A 19,765-nucleotide genomic window follows, 5' to 3' on the forward strand; every position below is an offset into this window, starting at 1 on the left:
CTTTGAAGCTGCGTGGCTCGCTTCAGTGGGAATTTTGGCTGTCCGTATGATTCTGGTTAAGCACATAACACAAGCGCTACAGCTACATAATAATAACTGGTTTTGGGGGAAAGGAAATGGCGCAGTATCTGTCTCATATATCGTTGGACACCTGAACCGCGCCGTAAGGGAAGGGATAAAGGAGGGAGTGAAAGAAGAAAGGGAGAAGGAGGTGCCGTAGTGGAGGGCTCCGGAATAATATCGACCACCTGGGGATATTTAACGTGCACTGACATCGCACAGCACACGGGCGCCTCAGCGTTTTCCCTCCATAAAAACGCAGCCGCCACGGTCGGGTTCGTGCCCGGGAACTCCGGCTCAGTAGCCGAGCGCCCTAACCAATGAGCCACCGTAGCGGGTCACAATCAGGCAAGTACTATGGAGCAGACACATAGTCGAGAATAGGAGGGGTACTTTGCTCTGATGACAAAAGTAGGGGGGGGGGGGGGGGCTTGACTTTCTATACGTGCCCGTTCTGTACATATGCAATCTCATTCATCTATAACTATTAAAGTTTTCGTCTTAGAAGACTGTGGCGCAAAGTAGTGCGAGGGGAAACGGGACAGGATATATGGTCATCACAAGAGCTTCGAAAAGCACCTGGAGTTGTTAGACTTGCTCCTTTACTATGATTTGCTCTACTTCACTGCATTATGTGCTGTACTGCACCAACTGCACTGTATACGACGAGCAGTCCGTTCCTTCACACGTGACTTAATTGGACGAGCGTTTTTCGCGTTTTCGCCAACTTCGCGAGCGCGGCAAGCAGGTGACCACGAGTTCGACTTGCCAGACTAGAGTTTGTGTTGTTTATGTTTTTTTTTTTGGTGTTGGCGCTCCTTTTTGAAGTTCGGGAAATAGGCGCCATAGCCGTTCTGTCGGCTAACTATGGACAGAGCATTGGTGAAGGGAGAGGAATCACTGGAAGACTTGGAAGTTGGCCCCAAAATGCGCCCTGTTCTTTTGGCCAGCTTTTTTCGTTCTTGGTATAATTTTTCAGGCCCCCGGGCCTTCCGACGGCACACATCTGTAACAAGCGTGCGGACTGTATACGCGTTGCCTTTGTTGTTTGGTTTATAGTTTATGGGGGCTTAACGCCCCAAAGCGACCATTTATTTTCTTTTGTCTTTCTTGAGTTTCTTATGTTTGTGCAATTGTTTTGAGGTTATTGCTACAGCACACTACGAGACATCGAACACTGCACCGATTGGGTATAATGACCCTTATACCGCGACGGTTTAGGGCTCCGCTGGCCTTCAAACTATCACTGAGGAAACACTGACCTTGATAAATTAAAAAAAAGTTATTTGTACTTTAAAATTGTGCGTGTGCTGCATGACACACAATGACAGCAGCTCTCAATCTCTCTCTCTCTCTCTCTCTCTCTATATATATATATATATATATATATATATATATATATATATATATATATATATATATATATATATATATGTGTGTGTGTGTGTGTGTGTGTGTGTGTGTGTGTGTGTGTGTGTGTGTGTGTGTGTGTGTGTGTGTGTGTGTGTGTGTGTGTGTGTGTGTGTGTGTGTGTGTGTGTGTGTGTGTGTGTGTGTGTGTGTGTGTGTGTGTGTGTGTGTGTGTGTGTGTGTAAGATTTTAGTCAGGCTCTTTCACATGGAATTCTTATAGTACAGAGCCTAGCATGCACATAGCTGTGCATTCAAGCGGCCTTCAGCTCCACAGGAATATGCTATCACGAGTCACGACACATGTACCAGCTCTAATTTCCCCTTTTGTTTCCTCTTTTCTCTGTTTTTTTACCCAACAAGGAAAACTGGTTTCAATTGCGGCGCATGTTTTCCTAGACACTCTGTGTAGCTGTGTTACGACGAAGAAGCAACCATCACCATTAATACTGACGCAATCCGGAATATCCATTAACGAGCATTCAAAAGTACTGTGGTTATGACAAACATATTGACCGATGGCGAATGACGTCGGCGAATGACGTCAGCCTGGATGAGCGCATAATTAACTAGATAATTAACAAAATGACATCCCATTTTGGTGAAACCTTCTGCCAAATTAACCTTCTCTACGTCCCGTCCGTAACATCGTGTTCGCTACCCGAGTGTCTGATCCTCGGTTTTTGCTCCTAATCGGCGCTATGCTAAAACGACGCCCACTATACACCGGAAAAGACGGTCTCGCATTAACGCGCGTCGCGCATTCCTCGAGCCGTGATAGACGCACGGCGCGACGAGCGCAGGTAGGGGGGCACCTGTCCTCTATGTTTCCGGACGCACAGAGCGCTCTCTGCTATTGTTGGGCCACGCTAGCTGCGCACATGCCGCCTAAGCGCCACAAAAACCAAGCAACAAATGAGCAGACGTATCGCGCAGCAAACCCCGACGCCATGACTGTAAGGACCGCAGAAGAACAAGAACAGATAGATATATACACACAGCAACAAATCGCGCACGAACGCCCAGGAGGGGTAAAAAAACACAGGAGTGGGGCGGAGAAGGAGAAGCGTTTTTGATCGATGGAGAAATGACTCACCGTTAAATGCGCGAAGCCGGAAAGAATCTTGGCCGAGCAGACGAAAGTCCTGAAGAGCGAGGCAGACGAAGCAGACGACGACACGAGGACGTGCTTCCACACGAAGCCGTCAAGCGAGTTGGCAGCCGTCAGTTCGAATTCAAACAGTTCCAACTGCGCGAGAGACGCGCTTTGCGTGACGCCGACGGAGCGAGGCTGCTAACTCTCTCTTCACTGACGTTGCTCGTCAAAATAAATGTGTCCTGGTCGAAGAGGAGGGGTGTGGGGGCGCCAGCTACCGTGCGGGCCGCGACACCGGCGACGGTTGCGATGGGGATGACATCAGCCGCCTTACCTGGGAACCTAAACTGCGCAGTGGTCGCGAAATCAGGTGCGGGGGCTTCTCTCTCAAACCTGCTCAGGCTCGTCCAAAAGCTGGGGGTGTTCTTATAACTTTACCACAAAAGGAGAGCGGTCCATGGAAGAGGAGCAAGTAAAAAACAAGGGAACAAAAAAATCTGGCTCGAGTTTTCGCCCACGGACAAAACAGAGCGGGAAGCGTGTACAACTACTACGCTACTACGCCGCGCGGCACGAGCGTCGTCTGCGTTGATACACCGTCGTGTCGTCTGCTAGCACCGCAGGCCGGCGCGCCGAAAAGCGTTGGCGAGCTCTACCGCTACACCGCAACGCTGTCCCACGCAGAGCTGCTTCGATATTGTTAGTAGCCGCACTACCTTCTCACTCTCCACAAAAACACGCAACACACGACCTTTCCAAATTTCGCACCAATATGTAGTGCTGCTACCTGTTGATTCTATTATTAACTGCTTCTGCAAATATTATTTAAACCACATTAAAAAAATAGTAATTTAATTTGTTACTAGATGGCGCTAAAAGTGGCAAGTACTTCAATATTGATTTGAAAAATGGTCAGGCAGTGGAGAGGACTGGAGTCACCATAGCGATGCATACAACTCTATGTTCACGTGAACGCAACGTCTCCGTGACGTCACGGACCACGTGAGCATGATGTCACGACCTCATCATCTCTCCTCCCGCGTTGCCCTCCGGCGCTGCTAGCGGCCTTGCTCTCGCTTTCGCGATGCTTCGACGTGCCCGAAGCGACCCCCGTGAACGGAGCGTGCTGCCGAGAGGTTTCTGCTGGCTGCCGGTGTTTTTCTTTATTTTTAGTGTTTTGCTTTTTTTTACCGGAAAGCTGCCTATTTCCTTTTCTTTCCCTCTCTTGTCATCCATGTCTGGTCGGGTCAAGGTCTCGGGGCGCCGGGCGTTCTTTCGCAAGACGGCAAACATGGTCTCGCGGCGATAAAACAAACATATCAAGGGGGCAGTCGATGAATACATCTATACTGCTCTCTGCCGTAGTTAACGGAGAATGCTTGCAATACATGTCCTATACAGTCAGTTGCTTCCATGCACGGAGACACGAAAATTCGTCTTATTACATGCTCTCACTTAGGTGAAATTGAAATTATTTCCTTCAATATTGCCAACCCAAGAGGGAATCTTTCCTTGGCTTGTTTTGCTGGGTTACTTATCCAAGGATGCTAATAGGGGAGGGAGGGGAGGGGGCGAAAATACTTTATTTAGGAACCAAGCTCATGCCAGATAAAATCATTTAGAACTGAATACGGATAAGGTTAGCAAGAAGTCATCAATGCAAATATTAAAAGCGGTTCCTGCAACACCATAGGTTTAACATTGATGCCGTGTGACGCTAAATATTTTACTGAATGTTCAGCGTGTGCTTTTATTTATTTATTTTTCATACCCTTAATCGCCGAAGCATTATAGTTCACATAAGAAACCATAGCAGAGAAAAAGGAGTTTTAGCGGCGGCTGCGTTTTTATGGAGGAAAAACGCTAAGGCGCCCGTGTGCTGTGCGATGTCAGTGCACGTTAAAGATCCCCAGGTGGTCGAAATTATTCCGGAGCACTCCACTACGGCTCCTATTCTTCATTTCTTCTTTCACTCCCTCCTATATCCCTTCCCTTACGGCGCGGTTCAGGTGTCCAAAGATATATGAGACAGATACTGCGCCATTTCCTTTCCCCCAAAAAACCAATTATTATTCCCGGGTTCGAACCCGACCGCGGCGGCTGCGTTTTTATGGAGGAAAAACGCTAAGGCGCCCGTGTGCTGTGCGATGTCAGTGCACGTTAAAGATCCCCAGGTGGTCGAAATTAATCCGGAGCCCTCCACTACGGCACCTATTTCTTCCTTTCTTCTTTCACTCCCTCCCTTATTCCTTCCCATACGGCGCGGTTCAGGTGTCCAACGATATATGAGACAGATACTGCGCCATTTCCTTTCCCCCAAAAAACCAATTATTATTATTATTATTATTGAACCCATTGTTTATCGTTGAAAACGTGTCGTTCTGTATGGAACAGTAAAGGTGGCGGCACTGCTATGTTTTGCACTTCTTTTAACACTTGTTATATATTTGACGCCAATTTTTATACATCTACTTTAGACTTGTGCATCCTCAGACGCTCCGACCACCTCTTATATGACAGTTATCGGTAACTGCATGGTTCCAGAAGGCCATAAAAAAAAAACTGTGCTGAAAGAGGGTCAAGTCATTTCTGTAGATCCCACGTCTACCTACACATGACGCCGAGAGCACCTTTTGCCAGTCCTCAGAAAAGGCAAAACTCTTAGGCCGAAACTCTTCTGCACCGAAAGACTACGATGCCTGCAAATCTCTAAAACAGGCCGTTTCCGTATGGCATTGGCGCACAGCCCAAAATTTTCGGGTAATGTGCCGCGTTCCCGCACTTAACCGAAGGTTGCCGGTTGGTACGAAATTCACCTTTATCTCGACTCGCGTGCCCCGTAGACTTTTGGCGCCGATTGTACCCAGTCGTGGGACTGGGACACGCAAACTTTATACATCAGGGAACCCATCCTCACAACAGCATCTTTACCACTGAAGACTAAAGCTCGTAATTACACTTGCAATATCTCCATGCACAGACACGTGACCACGACGCCAAGCGTTCTACAAGCAACGCAGCAATTCTTCGTAGTAGCTCGGTGAACGACCGTTTTCTCGACATCGGACTCCACTCCGCAGCATCGACTGACAAAGAGCAAAGCTGTTATGCAAGCCCCAGTATGCCGTTAAAAGCATGCCCAGATATCCCATACGAAAGAGAGATGTCCACAGAGAGCCCAAGCCTGTTCATCGTCCGACCCGCGTAGAGGCGCTAGTGCACACGAAGCTGTGATGCAGAATCTGGCGCAAGTTCAACGAACTGCGTCATCCTCGTCACAGACAGCCACAAACCTTCCAAGCAATCTCTGAGAGCGCACGACGCCTGGGCAGTCGCTCGCAACACAATGCGACCCCATGCAAGAAGGCATTGCATTCGCTCCAAGCCGCCGCTTCTCTCAGTAACTGTCCCCATACCCTCACCCTCCTTCCATAACTCTCTCCAGCAGAGATCAATCGTCACGAGTCGCCTGCGCCCTTGCCGACCCGCTGGGATCTTGCCGGCGTTACGAAGTGCGCAACTCTGAACAGGAGGAGGCGCTGCCGGTACCCCAACGACGAACCCACTGGAAATGCAGAGCTGCTCAAGCAAGGACTGGGGTCGAGGCTGCCAGGCTCCGTCTTTTATATATAACCCCTCTTAGCAAACTTTTTAGGCGCTATACACCTTACATTTTAGGCCATTCCACTGGAATTATGTCCATGTGTACATATTTTAGCCTGAGCCGACCAAACACCTCGTGTTTGGCGCTCTTTGGCCTTAGATGCCCTTGCGCCACAAAAGCCTAGCATCATCAGAAATGCAGAGCTTGTTCACAGTGTTAGGTTGACAGCCGGACAGTCGAGGAGCTTGAAAACAAAAGGCCAGACGTTAAGCGATTAACAGAGCAGCATTTCTAAAAGGTACCCGCCGCGGTGGCTCAGTGGTTAGGGCGCTCGACTACTGATCCGGAGTTCCCGGGTTCGAACCCGACCGCGGCGGCTGCGTTTTTATGGAGGAAAAACGCTAAGGCGCCCGTGTGCTGTGCGATGTCAGTGCACGTTAAAGATCCCCAGGTGGTCGAAATTATTCCGGAGCCCTCCACTACGGCACCTCTCTCTTCCTTTCTTCTTTCACTCCGTCCTTTATCCCTTCCCTTACGGCGCGGTTCAGGTGTCCAACGATATATGAGACAGATACTGCGCCATTTCCTTTCCCCAAAAACCTATTATTATTATTATTATTATTATTATTATTATTATTATTATTATTATTATTATTATTATTATTATTATTATTATTATTATTATTATTTCTAAAACGTCGGACAGATAGACAAATAGGCAAATACACAAATAGATAGGTAATACACATATAGACGCTGATACAAATAGAAGACAAATAGGCAAATAGACCAAATAGATAATAGACATATAGACACTGTGACAAATAGAGAACAAATTGGCCTAAATCGATATGGTTCCACCTTCCAATCACAGAGAGGCCGCTCTCACCGAAAACAGACTTTATGAGCTAGGAAAGCAAAAGAAAACGAATTACAAGTGCTGCCATTACCGGTTGATTTCGCAACTAAAATGCTTGCGTCGAAATCGATTTTTCCGCGCGGATCTCGCAAGCTACGCTGCCCTGCCATGCATCACTTCAGAAATGGCATCAACCTGTCCTTCTCGGCAAGGTCGTCAAGATTTTTGAACTGACTGACAGGAATATTTCTAAATCCAGTTGCCGCGCCTAATAATCTGTCTTTTGCTGGCGCTACAAACACGAACGTAGCCAAAAAGAACTAGATAATAAGTTTTAACCGAGAACAATATTTGGACTCATTTGTGGGGGAGATTTCAACTTTACCCGCCGCGGTGGCTCAGTGGTTAGGGCGCTCGGCTACTGATCCGGAGTTCCCGGGTTCGAACCCGACCGCGGCGGCTGCGTTTTTATGGAGGCGAAACGCTAAAGGCGCCCGTGTGCTGTGCGATGTCAGTACACGTTAAAGATCCCCAGGTGGTCGAAATTATTCCGGAGCCCTCCACTACGGCACCTCTTTCGTCTTTTCTTCTTTCACTCCCTCCTTTATCCCTTCCCTTACGGCGCGGTTCAAGTGTCCGCCGATATATGAGACAGATACTGCGCCATTACCTTTCCCCCAAAAAACAATTATTATTATTATTATCTGTGGCTACGAGTGAGCAGGAAATCTTCGGGCATATAAGGTGACCGCTCCTGGCGCATGTGGCCGTGATGGGATACATAATTATTCGATGCCCTAGACTCGCCATAGACCTGCCACGGCCCAGATGTGGGTCGCATCGAGCGGTGGCCATAGAAGGAATGACATTATTTAAAGGACCGCCCACTAGGGGCCGCCTGTAATGTATAGAATGTGGTCATGGCCAGGTCACGAACTCTCTTTGGCGCGAGCACTCCGTGCGCTACGCTTGGCTGGGGATAACTGATAACGGCTCTCGTAACTGTCGTTCGTTGCAAAAATACGAATAACTAATGAAGAAACAAAAGTTAGTAACTATTAAAGCGTTTCAAGTCAATCACGGAACTCGGGAAGAATTTACCGACGGACATTTCTTTCTCGCAGTGTTTGTCAACAAGAGTGCTGCCGACCACTAGCTTCGGGCAGTCATCGCCCTAGCGGCAGTGTGCATAAGGAACACGCAGAGAGCTAAAACAACATTATTCGTATAAACACGGCCTATACAGGAATGCAAACAAATCACAGCGTGCGGCCAAGAATCGCGCCTCGACACTGTCCCCGAGAATGTCGCGAATAGCCCATTAAGCTAGCGGCGTGCCCAGACCAAGTATTTTTGGTCTCGGCGAATGGGCGTTCGTCCAAAAATGCAGATGCGCCGCGGCGTAGGTGTTTTTCGCTCGCCTGATCGCGCCAAAGGGGGGGGGGGGGGGTCGATGAAAACGTGAGCGAGTATTAGCTGACACAGTTCGTAAGAAACCGGGATTGTGGCAAATCGAGTGCGACACTTGAATAAGAGATAAGAGTCGAGTTGAACGCTTTGGGAGAATCAAGAGCGATACGATGCGAAACAAACACTTGGCATTGAATTTTACTCGATCGCCGCAATAAACACAACTCAATTTGAAGGTTACTTGACTCCATGTTAAGTAATTTTGCAAGTATTATTTTATAGAAGTATTCTTGAAGCCACGATCCTGGCCAGATAACCGAACAACAAAAGCTGCGTTCGTAGAATACATATAAATGCTTCAGAATACCTCTTTTGACGATCCTTTTTTCGTACTTACTATATTTAATAAAATGTGATGTGCAGGGTAGGAAAGAAGTTATCGGCCGAGCAGTACAGATTGTTGGGAGATCGTGCTTGTTCTCTAAATTAATTCGCGAATTCCCTTCTTGCTTCTCGAAGAGTCTGTCTTTTTCTCAAATAAATTTATTCCTTCGTTCATTCAATAACATAAAACACTGTTGAGTGACACTACGCATTCTTAAATTGACGCCAGAGTGAGCCGAGAGAATACAATGACGCCGTACAATGTGTAATAATTATTCGGCTTCCACATCTCTTTTGAGCAATACCTTCATGGCAGACTTTTTGCAAGGTACGTACAGTGCATGGAGCTTCTCTCTTGGCTTACTATATCCTGTAATTAAAGGTTGCAGAGCCCCACCTGCTTGCTAATGAGAGTTTTATCGTGGGAAGGCGGGCAGTGGGAATTCCCCTGTGCAGTCATGTGATCTAGAGTGAGCCTAATTGCCCACCTGGGCACTTAATTGGGCGTTCGCATAATGAGAGCAGGGTCTGTACCATCGCAGTCTTCTCACTGCCCAGGGATCCGCGCAGCCTTGTTGACTTTCTTTTTTGCATTTATTTTTTTCTCGTGTTGAGTAGCTGTCGACCTAGATATGAGACGAACACCATGCGTGTGACCAGAAGTTTCGCCTTTAGGAATAGAAGGCGGAAGCGTCATCGCGTCATGTTTGCATCGTCTGCTCAGTCGCCGAATTCCTAATTATCCCACTCATAATTACTCATGTACGCATCAGTACCTGTTTCTAAGGCACTTCACTAAATCTAAGGCCACAACGCATTCATTAGGTCCCCCTTCATTCAGCTTGAAACAAGGGTCCTGTCTGGCTGCCTTTACACGATGCGTGCGTGCGTCTCTGATTTTTATGTGCGGTCAGAGTGATGGCAGGATGCTGGTGTATCTATGAAGGATAGGCTCGCGGGACGCGGCCTGGTAAAGGAAGGCTACAAGCCTGTCAGTGTTGTTGTACTTCCATGCAATTAGAAGAGAAAAAAAGAGCCTTCGTGGCCTATGGGCACCTCGCCCGTCTCGAAATCAGAAAGTCATGGGTTCGATTCCCACCCAAAAACCAAGTTAACCAAAATTTCTTTTCAGCTCAATTTTATTATTCCTTTCTTCTTTCACTCCCTCCTTTATCCCTTCCCTTACTGCGCGGTTTAGGTGTCCACCGGGATGTGAGACAGATACTGCGACATTTCCTTTCCCCAAGAACCAATTTTCATTTTCAGTTTTATTAATTCTCTGGTACCATCGGGATTTTTCGCGCACGGCAAACTACGCCGACGACGGTACCGCCTGTTCTGCGACACGGAACCATTAACGCTGTCGCGTTAATAATGAAGCAGCCGAATATATCGCTTATTCGCATTTTCGGTTAAACCGAACTGACACTGCGGCAATTCCCAGCTCGCGTGTATCCCATGACAGAAAATGCCCGATAATGTCAACCAATGAGCGCATGCGGCGGTTACTTCCAACAGGCAGTGAGACTGACCTGAAATTCATTTGCCAGTAGCGCAACTTACCGATAGGAGGAGCCACTTTACGCATGTCGCTTGCATCCAGAACAGCGTGCTGTGCGTGATTCATTGGCCGACCTATCTTTCCCACAGCCAACGATTTTCTGTCAAGAATACTCACCTTTATGCATGGTGTGCGAAATTAAGGGCCTATTCAGGCCCCCAATCTAAAGCACAACCTGGCCACAACCTGATTTTACCGGGATAAAAATTCCACTTCACAAGAGCCGTGGGCAACAACCACTGCTGCTTTTATCCAAGCTGCTACCCGAACTCTGTGACTCTGAGGTCATTTACTGGAGTAAATATTCATCGTTAACGCCATCATGGTCGTCAGCTTTGACTACAGACATTGAAAGACAAAAAATGCTGCAGAAACCTCTGCGCTGTGCTGGCAGTCTATGACGTACGTCCGAGAGCCTAGTTCCTCACGGTATATAGTCAAGAAGCCTCTGTGTTGATACAACGACGCAGTTTCTTGATTTTTGAGCTTTCTTAATTCATCCATCCGGGTAAACGGCCGTTACTTCGAGTGTTTGGGAATCTTTTCTTTTCCTAAACACCTTTTAAGCTGAGCGAAGTATGAATGTACTCTTCTGTCGGGAACGCACTTGATAATAGACGTTTTTAGCATACCGGAGACGTATACCGGTTTACCGGCCCCCTCTTGCGCATGCACAGTGGCATTGTTGGGGGGAGGGGGAGCCACTGCGCGTGCTCAATAGGTGTCCCGTAAACCGGTATACGTCTCCGGTATGCTAAAACGTCTAATATCTCGGGGTGTCTCTCACGTACGGGCGTGATCTCTGGAGTGAACCACAGTCTAACGCACACTCTGCAAGGCACTCAGAAGTCGTCTTGCAAGAAGTGCTTCGCAGAGTATAGGCATCGGCACCAGCAGTAGATGGTTAATCGTTCTTGCACACTACGTCGTCTAACTGCACGCGTTTTCGAATCTCGCCTCGTGTTCCTGGGCTCTTCCGCGGGTGTGCCGCAGTCGGGCGGCCTCATGCATCTGTTGAAGCAGCATCGTCCAGTTCGCGGCGTTGTTGTTGCTTCTGAAGGAATGGCACATACCCACGGTGAGGAAACGGCCAGTTTGCTGCAGGCCCAAGAAGAAATTAACCTAGACCTAACTCAAACGGTTTATAAATAAAGGTCGATGAATCAGGGAGTTATGACTTTTGAAAGGTTTTGAGATGATAGGAATCGAAATCAGGGAAACAATTGAGATGGGCAGGGGGGACCACAACATCTGTGTACATCTACGCTAGTACAGCTCTACTATGCAAACTCTATCTAATAACTAATAACTCTGCCGTCGCCATACGCTTACCGTATGCCTAGGAATCCACTCCACTTTTGAGAAATCGTTGGCTATCTTCCCTTCGCATTGCTTGCCCCGCCAAAAATCATTCCCTCCGCATCACTTTCGCGAAGGAAGTATATATGAACGTTTTTGTTCTTTAATCCACGCTGATTTCCTCCTGCACGTTAAATTTTGTTTGCTTGCTTTACTATGGTGGCACTTACTAAAAATAATTAAAAATAAAGCATCCCGGCCCGTGACACTTAAGTACAACGGGCCCAAACAAATAAAAAATCAAAAAGCAGATTGCTAAAAGAAAAAAGAATTTCGCATAGCAGAAAATACAAAGTAAAAATAATAAAAAGAAGTGTAGAGTATGGCAGATAAGGATAGGTAAGGGGGATGGTACTCAAAGGAAATAGGTAAGAAAACTATGTAGTATGGAATGATGGCTATTTTCTTGCTGGGCTAGGTATCGAATTAAATTATTTATATATCGGCAATGCTGTAGACGTCTGCTCTTGATCGGTTATTCCCTGTTCCTTTTGCTGTGGACTGGGACAAAAATTAAAAATAATACTTTTACCAACCCAGTCAAATTCAGCTATATGTTTCCCAATTCGTACGAACCGCATTGGGCCTTCTGCGGCGAAGTGGTTAAGTTATATCGCATACTATGGGCATGCCAGAACACTCCAGATATTGCGAGGATCAATGACCCAACAACTGAGGAGTGGGAGGCGGCGCTGCCGAGCTCACACCTGGAAGACCAGCCTTGGCTGGTGAACCAGTCAAGAGCGGCGGCGCAAGCCAATGGGCTCCTGGAATGAGGGCTCACACAACTAACCTCGATTTATTCTGCCCAATAAATGTTTTTCGCCCATATACGTGAACCTATAATTTAACTTTGCATGCCTCAATGCGCTGTCCTCAGTCTAATTCCGAGCCTTTAACCGTTATTCTACATGTTTCCGCCCCACAGAAGCGTGTACAAAAAAAAAGAACACAACTGTCAGTCTCCTCTTGTTAACTAGAACTCGAATGAAACCGAAAATCTGTTCCAATCTATGCGGATTTCGCATTACAACGAGCTTTTCTAAACGACTCAACGTTGACAGGAGCGAATAGTCAGTTCGAACAAACTGGACGTTCGAATTAAGCGAGTTTGTACCGTCGAGAGTCCACTATGCTTTTATTTTAGAAATAGCGATCAATTGCTCTTCTCTATCCAAGAACACCCACGAAATCGGCTCGAACCTTACCTCGCTCCCTGCTCGAAATTTCTCTCTCGTGGTCTACTATTAGGCCGAAATAGACGTTTCCAAAAGAAGCTATATAAAATGTGATTTCTAAACACAACGTACTGTATTGGCCGGTCTTCACTAGCATGGTTATAGGCTAGCGTGGTTATAGGCGTTACTGATTTACTGCCTCTTCTGGCGACCGGATCAACATCCGCTTAGACTGCTGTGTATCCGCTCAGACCAGGCCGCATGTTCGACATTGGGCTGTGGGTAGCACACGCTTATAGCAGCGAGGAAAGTTAAGGCACGAGGCTCTTGCAGCCGCCTGCTTCACGATTCACGTGCCTTGATTCACCTGAATTGACCAGCTTTGCTTGAGAGCCTGATGCGGTTGCCACACCAACGACCGCATTGTTTGCACGGCCCTGCGCTCTCATTCAAGCATGCATTTTGGGGCGCGTTTAAGATGCTCATCGCTTCCAGTCTTTTGCTTCTGTCTGAGGACAGTAATACTGGGAACGAAAGCACAGTACACAAAACTTGCAAGCATGGTGTGAACCGTACTATGGAACTATGACGCCGGGAAAGAAAGGTCACCACCACCAGTTCACACCATGCTGCCTTGCCATCAACCATCACAACAGCGCGCGTCGACGCGCACTCTAAATGTGCAATTGATAAAACCATATCTAGGCCCCGTTTATTTATCAATGCAAGAGTACAGGTTAACACTAATGCAGGCTATTAACAATGGCACATTATGTCACGTTTTATTAAGTTTCTACGAAGGCTGCAACATTTGGCATTGCGAGTATTTCCCAAGTTTGAGATCAGATATTGCATATTGATGGGCCTGAGCCAAACACCAACACTGGATATGAAGGTGACCCAATAATTTGCCTCATTATGATCAGCCATGGAGAACAAATAGTATGATTTATGTTTCCGAGTAAATGGTCACCTGAAGTGTATATATTTATCAACCGGTTACAAACCAATTCCATGCTTCAAAATACAATGCATATGAGTGTCCATGTTTGAATCAGGCCCAGTGGTACATCAATATCAAGCATGCCACAACTCTGCCCTTTGACCAGCAGTACCCAGAATAGCCAAAACAGTGGGTCACACAGAGCACATTACTTGAAACGCACCTAGAAACAGTAACATGTTCAACCTGGTATATTGCCCCCTAAACACCCTTCGTGAATGGGGCATCCCTGAGGAACTTGAAGGACTGAGAGTAGGTCAAAATGAAAGCATCACGATAGACTACACCATGTGTAGGAATCACAGGCTAAACTTTCACATGTCTAGTAATAAACAAAAGGTTTAAAACAAATTTTTCTGCCCAGTGTCACCTGAAGAACGGAGTGTACCCAACTTTCTACAAAACCAAACTGGGTGAACAGCACTCGCACTGCTGATTAACTTTATTTGTAAATCTCCAAGGGATGTTGTTTTGAGGTATTTGTGTTGCATAGTTATGCAGTGAAACGGTATTTCCTATTTCAACAAGCTTTTGCAAACATGTTTCAAACGGTGGCAAAAGAGACTTTCAAAGCCCACAACAAAATAAATTCAACAACACGAGAATAACAAAAAAACGTTTTATTTGGCCCCCCTTTTTTTCACTATTAAATTGCTTACGTGTTGTCCAGTGTTTGCTTCTGTTCTTGCTGCCATCTCATCATTCTCATCATGCTAATCACTGAGCAACACTTAGTATTTAAGCAACAGCATGTATAGGGCAAAAATAATATCAAACAATTACTTAAAATAACTGACAGCATTTCATTTGCTTCATTTCCCATAACAGTTAACAGCACAGCAAAAAAAATAACTGACAGCATTTCATTTGCTTCATTTCCCATAACAGTTAACAGCACAGCAACAGAACCGGTGCACCCCAGAGAACAAATAATACTAGCCACAAGCCCAAACTAACAACATTCTACAAGTAGCAAGGAAAAATGCAATTTCTGAAACAACAAACCTGACTTGCCGCTAACAGAGTGCACAGCTAAGTAGGAACCATGTCATGCATGCCCGAGTCAACTTGTACAATTGAATATCATGAGATTCCCAATCTCGACCAAACTGCATATTATGTGTATGCAGTTCACTAAAATTCCCCTGAAGGAACAGCAGTTTCATACAGTGTGGTTGCCCCATGAGGCAGTATTCCAAAATACTTCCACATGACAGAGGATGAGAGATTAAAAACCAAAAATATAATACCTTAACCCCTGTGCTTCATTTAGTGCCTGGAAGGCTGAACATCCCAATACTAAACATCACTAAAACAGGCCTTAAAAATAACAAAAGCACAAATCTCACAGAAAATAAACACGCACAGTGATGCAAATATAAACCAGATGATTTGCAAAGGACAGTAATCTCACTCCAACAATAAATCAGCAAATAGATCGATTCAAATAAAGACAACAGCATAAAAGTAATTTTCAGGCAAACAACATGCCTAAGACAGGTACTTGTATAAGCACAGCTACCAAATGTGAGCACTTAATGTGCCAACCTGCCTAATTAGAATCTGAATGTGTTCGTTATGCTACACTGGACATATTTCAGCCACAAGCTAAAAGCACTAACTAGGTCACGTGGCATGAACATTTCACAGATGTTCTCAGATAGGCAACCGATAGGCAACCATTCTTGAACTCCCTAAAAAGCAGCTTCATGTAAAGCTTCTTGCCACACATAACTGTGAGCAGCTCACAAACCACATTTTGTTACAAGCTGCTCATATGGCACCAACTGCATGGTTGGCATCGCATTTGAAATACCACTTTTTCCTAGTTCCAATGGCAATTTTCTAAAGTGGAAGATATGGGTTTGCAGAAATAGATATTACCACATAAACATTCCTGGAACCATAGAAATTCGTGTCTGATCAGGTTGCAACACAACAACACCCCTGCCAAAACGTCCAATGCCAAAACATGCAGCGATCAAATATTTTAGCATTCAGACTGCCGGATAGAAGCCCGGCAAGTTGAAAAAGATTGCCATATCAAGAGCAGATATGAAAATTATACATGGAAAGGAGGACAGTACTGCCCATTAAGTGAAAGAAAAGAAAAGAAAATGCATTCCTCTCTAACCGACAGCATATGGACTGTGTGATCAAAATGAGAAATATGCCCATTTGAAAATGAGCCCATGAGCAGGTCATATACAAAGGCAAAAAGTCAAATTCAGAACTAAGAAAACCACCAATTGCTTTACTGACCCCCCTGCCAATGACTTCTATGTGCAAGAAAGCACACTACCTTCCTGGTCCATTCTCACACGTATACTATAGCAGCAGGGGCGTGACCAAAGGATGGCCCACTGCTGTAGATGTAACACTCGACAGCTAGTTGCAAGCAATATTATAGAGTATGTTTTCTGGAATACATGCCTGCACATTTATCACTTGGGATTCTACACTCACAGACACAGTGTAAGGGTACGCACCACACTACAATACTCAACAGGCTTCAGGGCTTCGAACTGCGGCCCTTCAGTTGCAACAACTGAGAGAATGTGGTGATTTAAACCTCACTGCCATTACTGTAACGTATCTGTGCCCATTTCTAGAAGCCATATCAGCACCCAAAGCAGCACTATCTACGATGAGAGCAGATAAGCGATGGCTTCATGGCAGAAAGGCAGCATGAAGAAATAAGAAAAGGAGCTAGGAGACAGAAATGCAAGACTGATGCACCAGAAATCATGAAAAAAAGATAATAAATGCATCGAAAGTTGAGACAGAAAAGATGCAGAACAGGTCACAATGTACCACACAAAGAAAGAGCCTGCAGCACAGAAGCAAGAGGAGTAAGAGCAAGCAGGAGACTACAGAGGCAAAAAGGAGATCGTAGGACAATTTCACCCAGTGTTCAAGAAGGAGGGACAAATGACGCTCGCCTCCAAAGGTGAAAATGGGCTAAGAAAATAGCATCGACATCAGCTGAAGCTTCGACAAATACCATGGCGAACAAGAACGTGAGTGATGGCAAAAAAAGACATCGCAGCGAAACGAGGGAATAACTGCGTCTAGTGACGTCCCTTGAAGCCTGTGCAAGGAAAGAAAACATAGCATGCATGAATTCCTGCAGTGGCAGAGTTTGGGAACATGATGAATTACACTGAGACTTTTAAATTTGGCGACAATGACAAGCTTTGACCAGTCGAAAAGCTATATAGGTTTTTTGTTTACATACTAGGGAATGCTACCTGAGCTGTACACCAACTGGAAATAATACTTACTATGTCAAACCATATTTACGGCCAAGATTAAAAGAGACAGTGGGAAAAAATCTACTTCGGCCTGTATTGCTAAGTTACCGCATTCTAATCATGTACGTTACTTTACTGAAAACAGAGCTTTGATAAGCTCGAAAAGGACAAAAAATGATACACAGGTGTTGCCACCATCAGCAGATTTCACAAGCAAACTGCGATGCATTGATACAGTTTTTCAGGTGTGAATTCCAGGGTCTTCACTAACCTAACAAAGGTGGATTAAAAATTATTGTCTGAACCCAATTGCTGGGCATTAACAAATGCTCACAGTAAAGAACAATCAAAGAACATAATAACATGCGTCACCAATGACGTAAAAAGAAACAACAGAACTGAATGTCTTTGAGCACTTGCAAAGATAAACACTTCAGGAAAATTTGTAGCAGGGAAGCTTGGTGCTTCTTGCTCAAAAATTGATAATACAACAGGGATTGAATTAAGAAACCTGACAAAAAGAGAATCACTTGCTCCTGTTGTGTTTTGCACATTCCCCGTAGCGCTCACATTATTTAGGTTAATGAGTAAAAATGAAAAAAATTTCAGGTAAACATACAAACATAGGATAATGAGCCTCCCCCATATATTTGGCCATATTAACAGGGGGTGGGCGGTAGACAAAATTTAGCCTGGACCACTTAGTTTCCTTCGTCTCGTTCGCCAGAGGAGAGCGCCATGCCAAGCCTCAGCTGCAGGGTACCATAGCTCCAGAATTGGCAGCCAGCCAGGGCAGCAACATGAAGTGGACCACCGATGTTGAAAGGAGGGTTGTCTTCAGGTCCAGGAATTTGGAAGGACGGCTGGGTTGCCATCATTGAGGTGTTGAGGAAGAAGCGAACCTCCTTGGTCGAATCTTGCGGGTGGACGACAGACAGCGTTAAGGACTTGCGGAAGGGCCAGTGCAGAGCCGAGTTCTTGGCGCCGGTGCAGAGTTGGATCATGAACTTGAGCACCAGGTCGTCGTTGCCAGTGCAGTCGCAGGACTTTGCCGGGGATGGCAACTTTCGCTCGCAGCGAACACCCAACCTCAGAGAGTAGCCGCAGACGTTGAACGGGGCACTGTACACTTCCTCAGCGTATTGCGGGGTCTGTCGCATGAAGTAGCGAACTCTGCTGACGACCACGGCTAGGCCTTGCGGGCGCCAGGTCGCCGAGAGCGACAGAAGACCGATGGAACGCAGAAGACCGACCGTGGCGGTCAGCAGCTCGGACTTCGAGACACCGGTCGCGTCCCTGTTGTGCACGTGTTCCACGAGAGAGTTGATTTTTGTCTCGAGGTTGTACTGGAAGTCGACCACTTCCGCAAGAGAAAGCCCCGGCGACTTCTCGGAGTCGCCGGCGAGTTTCGAAAAGCCAGATGCGTCGGATACTGAGACGGCTCCATTGGATTTCATCGTAGCGTCACCCTGGCCGCACACTTTACGGTGGTCCAACATGCTCGATCTCAGCACATCGATGCTGCAACGGTCGCAGATCACGGTCTGGAAGCGACACTTTTGATAGAAATGCGATGGCATCTCGCTCAGCGTAGTCACGAATGGACAGCCGCGCCTTGCGTTCCAGCACTTCACTTGCAAGCCTTCGATCTGTTCCACGGACGTCGAGAGCCACTGGACCTCACCTTCGGCGTAGGCTGTGTCGTCTATCGGACAGCGCTGGCCCCTTCTGAGCGTCGTCGCGTAGCAGGGCTCGCAGAGCGCGTGACAGCATCCCAGAAGCGCTGTTCCCCTCGTCAAGACACGGCAGGACGCGCAGATCCGGTTCGCGTCGATGGGATCTTCGAACTCGGTCGGCTTCCAGTCGTACTCTGGCGAAAAGCCGCTCAGTGTGCAGCGGGTGTTTGGCATTGCTGTGGCCGTGATGTCAACGCTCGACGCAATCGAGCTCAGGCAACAGTGGCTTTCGCTGCGATCAGAAAGAACAGCAACAGTGGACGCCGACAGTCAACCTAGATGCGCCCGAAATTGTGCGGATGGATTCCTGACACGTAAATGACACCCGATAAGCGCCCACAGCGGCGGCAACATTGATAAACACGGCCGCTGCTGTCAAAACAAAAGCTGGAACATTGCCCGCCGCGCAGATAGCGCTGACGTCTTCCTCTGCTCGATGCTGTGGATTTAGACGACTTGCTACCGGCTTCGTATTAAGCAGCCGACTTCTTGTAAATTCTTATATATTATTCCAATGTTGTAATATTATCACTGGTATTATCAGTAGTTATCAGGAATACATCGGCGTTCATAATTATGCTGCAAAAATAGATGTTTGAAGTTTTTTTTTTCAACCTTTAGAGCTTTCGCTTTGAAACTGTGCTATGTGTCAATCAAAAGGAGCCGACAAAAATAAAAAAGTCTAGAAACAGGGGTCCCGCATTCTATATCTTCGCTATTTTGTCGTGAACACCTCGAATGCTGCACGGTTAATTGCCCATCCACAATGTGAGACATAAGACTTCTAATTACAGGCCACTGTCAACTAGAAACGCCCGTTGTGAAAACCTAATTTTCAGTCAGTTGAAGTACT

General features: G+C 46.4%; 2 protein-coding genes across 3 annotated transcripts in view; both read right to left on the reverse strand.

Moving 5' to 3' along the window:
* Positions 1-3,177, reverse strand: part of LOC144104545 (uncharacterized) — a 35,876-nt gene extending 32,699 nt beyond the window's left edge. For both annotated transcript variants that reach the window (XR_013308568.1, XM_077637630.1), the window contains exon 1: positions 2,565-3,177. The gene's annotated coding sequence lies outside the window, so the exon portion shown is untranslated. The remainder of the gene's footprint in view (positions 1-2,564) is intronic.
* Positions 3,178-13,619: 10,442 nt separating this feature from the next.
* On the reverse strand, positions 13,620-19,365 carry LOC144104546 (uncharacterized). Its single transcript, XM_077637633.1, has 2 exons — positions 14,776-19,365; positions 13,620-14,714 (listed from the first exon to the last, which is right to left on the reverse strand). The coding sequence occupies exon 1, from the start codon at positions 19,084-19,086 to the stop codon at positions 17,878-17,880; it is 1,209 nt and encodes a 402-aa protein (XP_077493759.1). The 5' UTR covers positions 19,087-19,365; the 3' UTR covers positions 13,620-14,714; positions 14,776-17,877.
* Positions 19,366-19,765: the final 400 nt, after the last annotated feature.

The sequence above is a fragment of the Amblyomma americanum genome, chromosome 9 (genome assembly GCF_052857255.1).
Source record: "Amblyomma americanum isolate KBUSLIRL-KWMA chromosome 9, ASM5285725v1, whole genome shotgun sequence".
NCBI classification, from domain to species: domain Eukaryota; kingdom Metazoa; phylum Arthropoda; class Arachnida; order Ixodida; family Ixodidae; genus Amblyomma; species Amblyomma americanum.

Coding starts and splice junctions, on each gene's coding strand:
- LOC144104546 (XM_077637633.1), bottom strand. CDS start 19,086: ATGCCAAACACCCGCTGCACACTGAGCGGCTTTTCGCCAGAGTACGAC.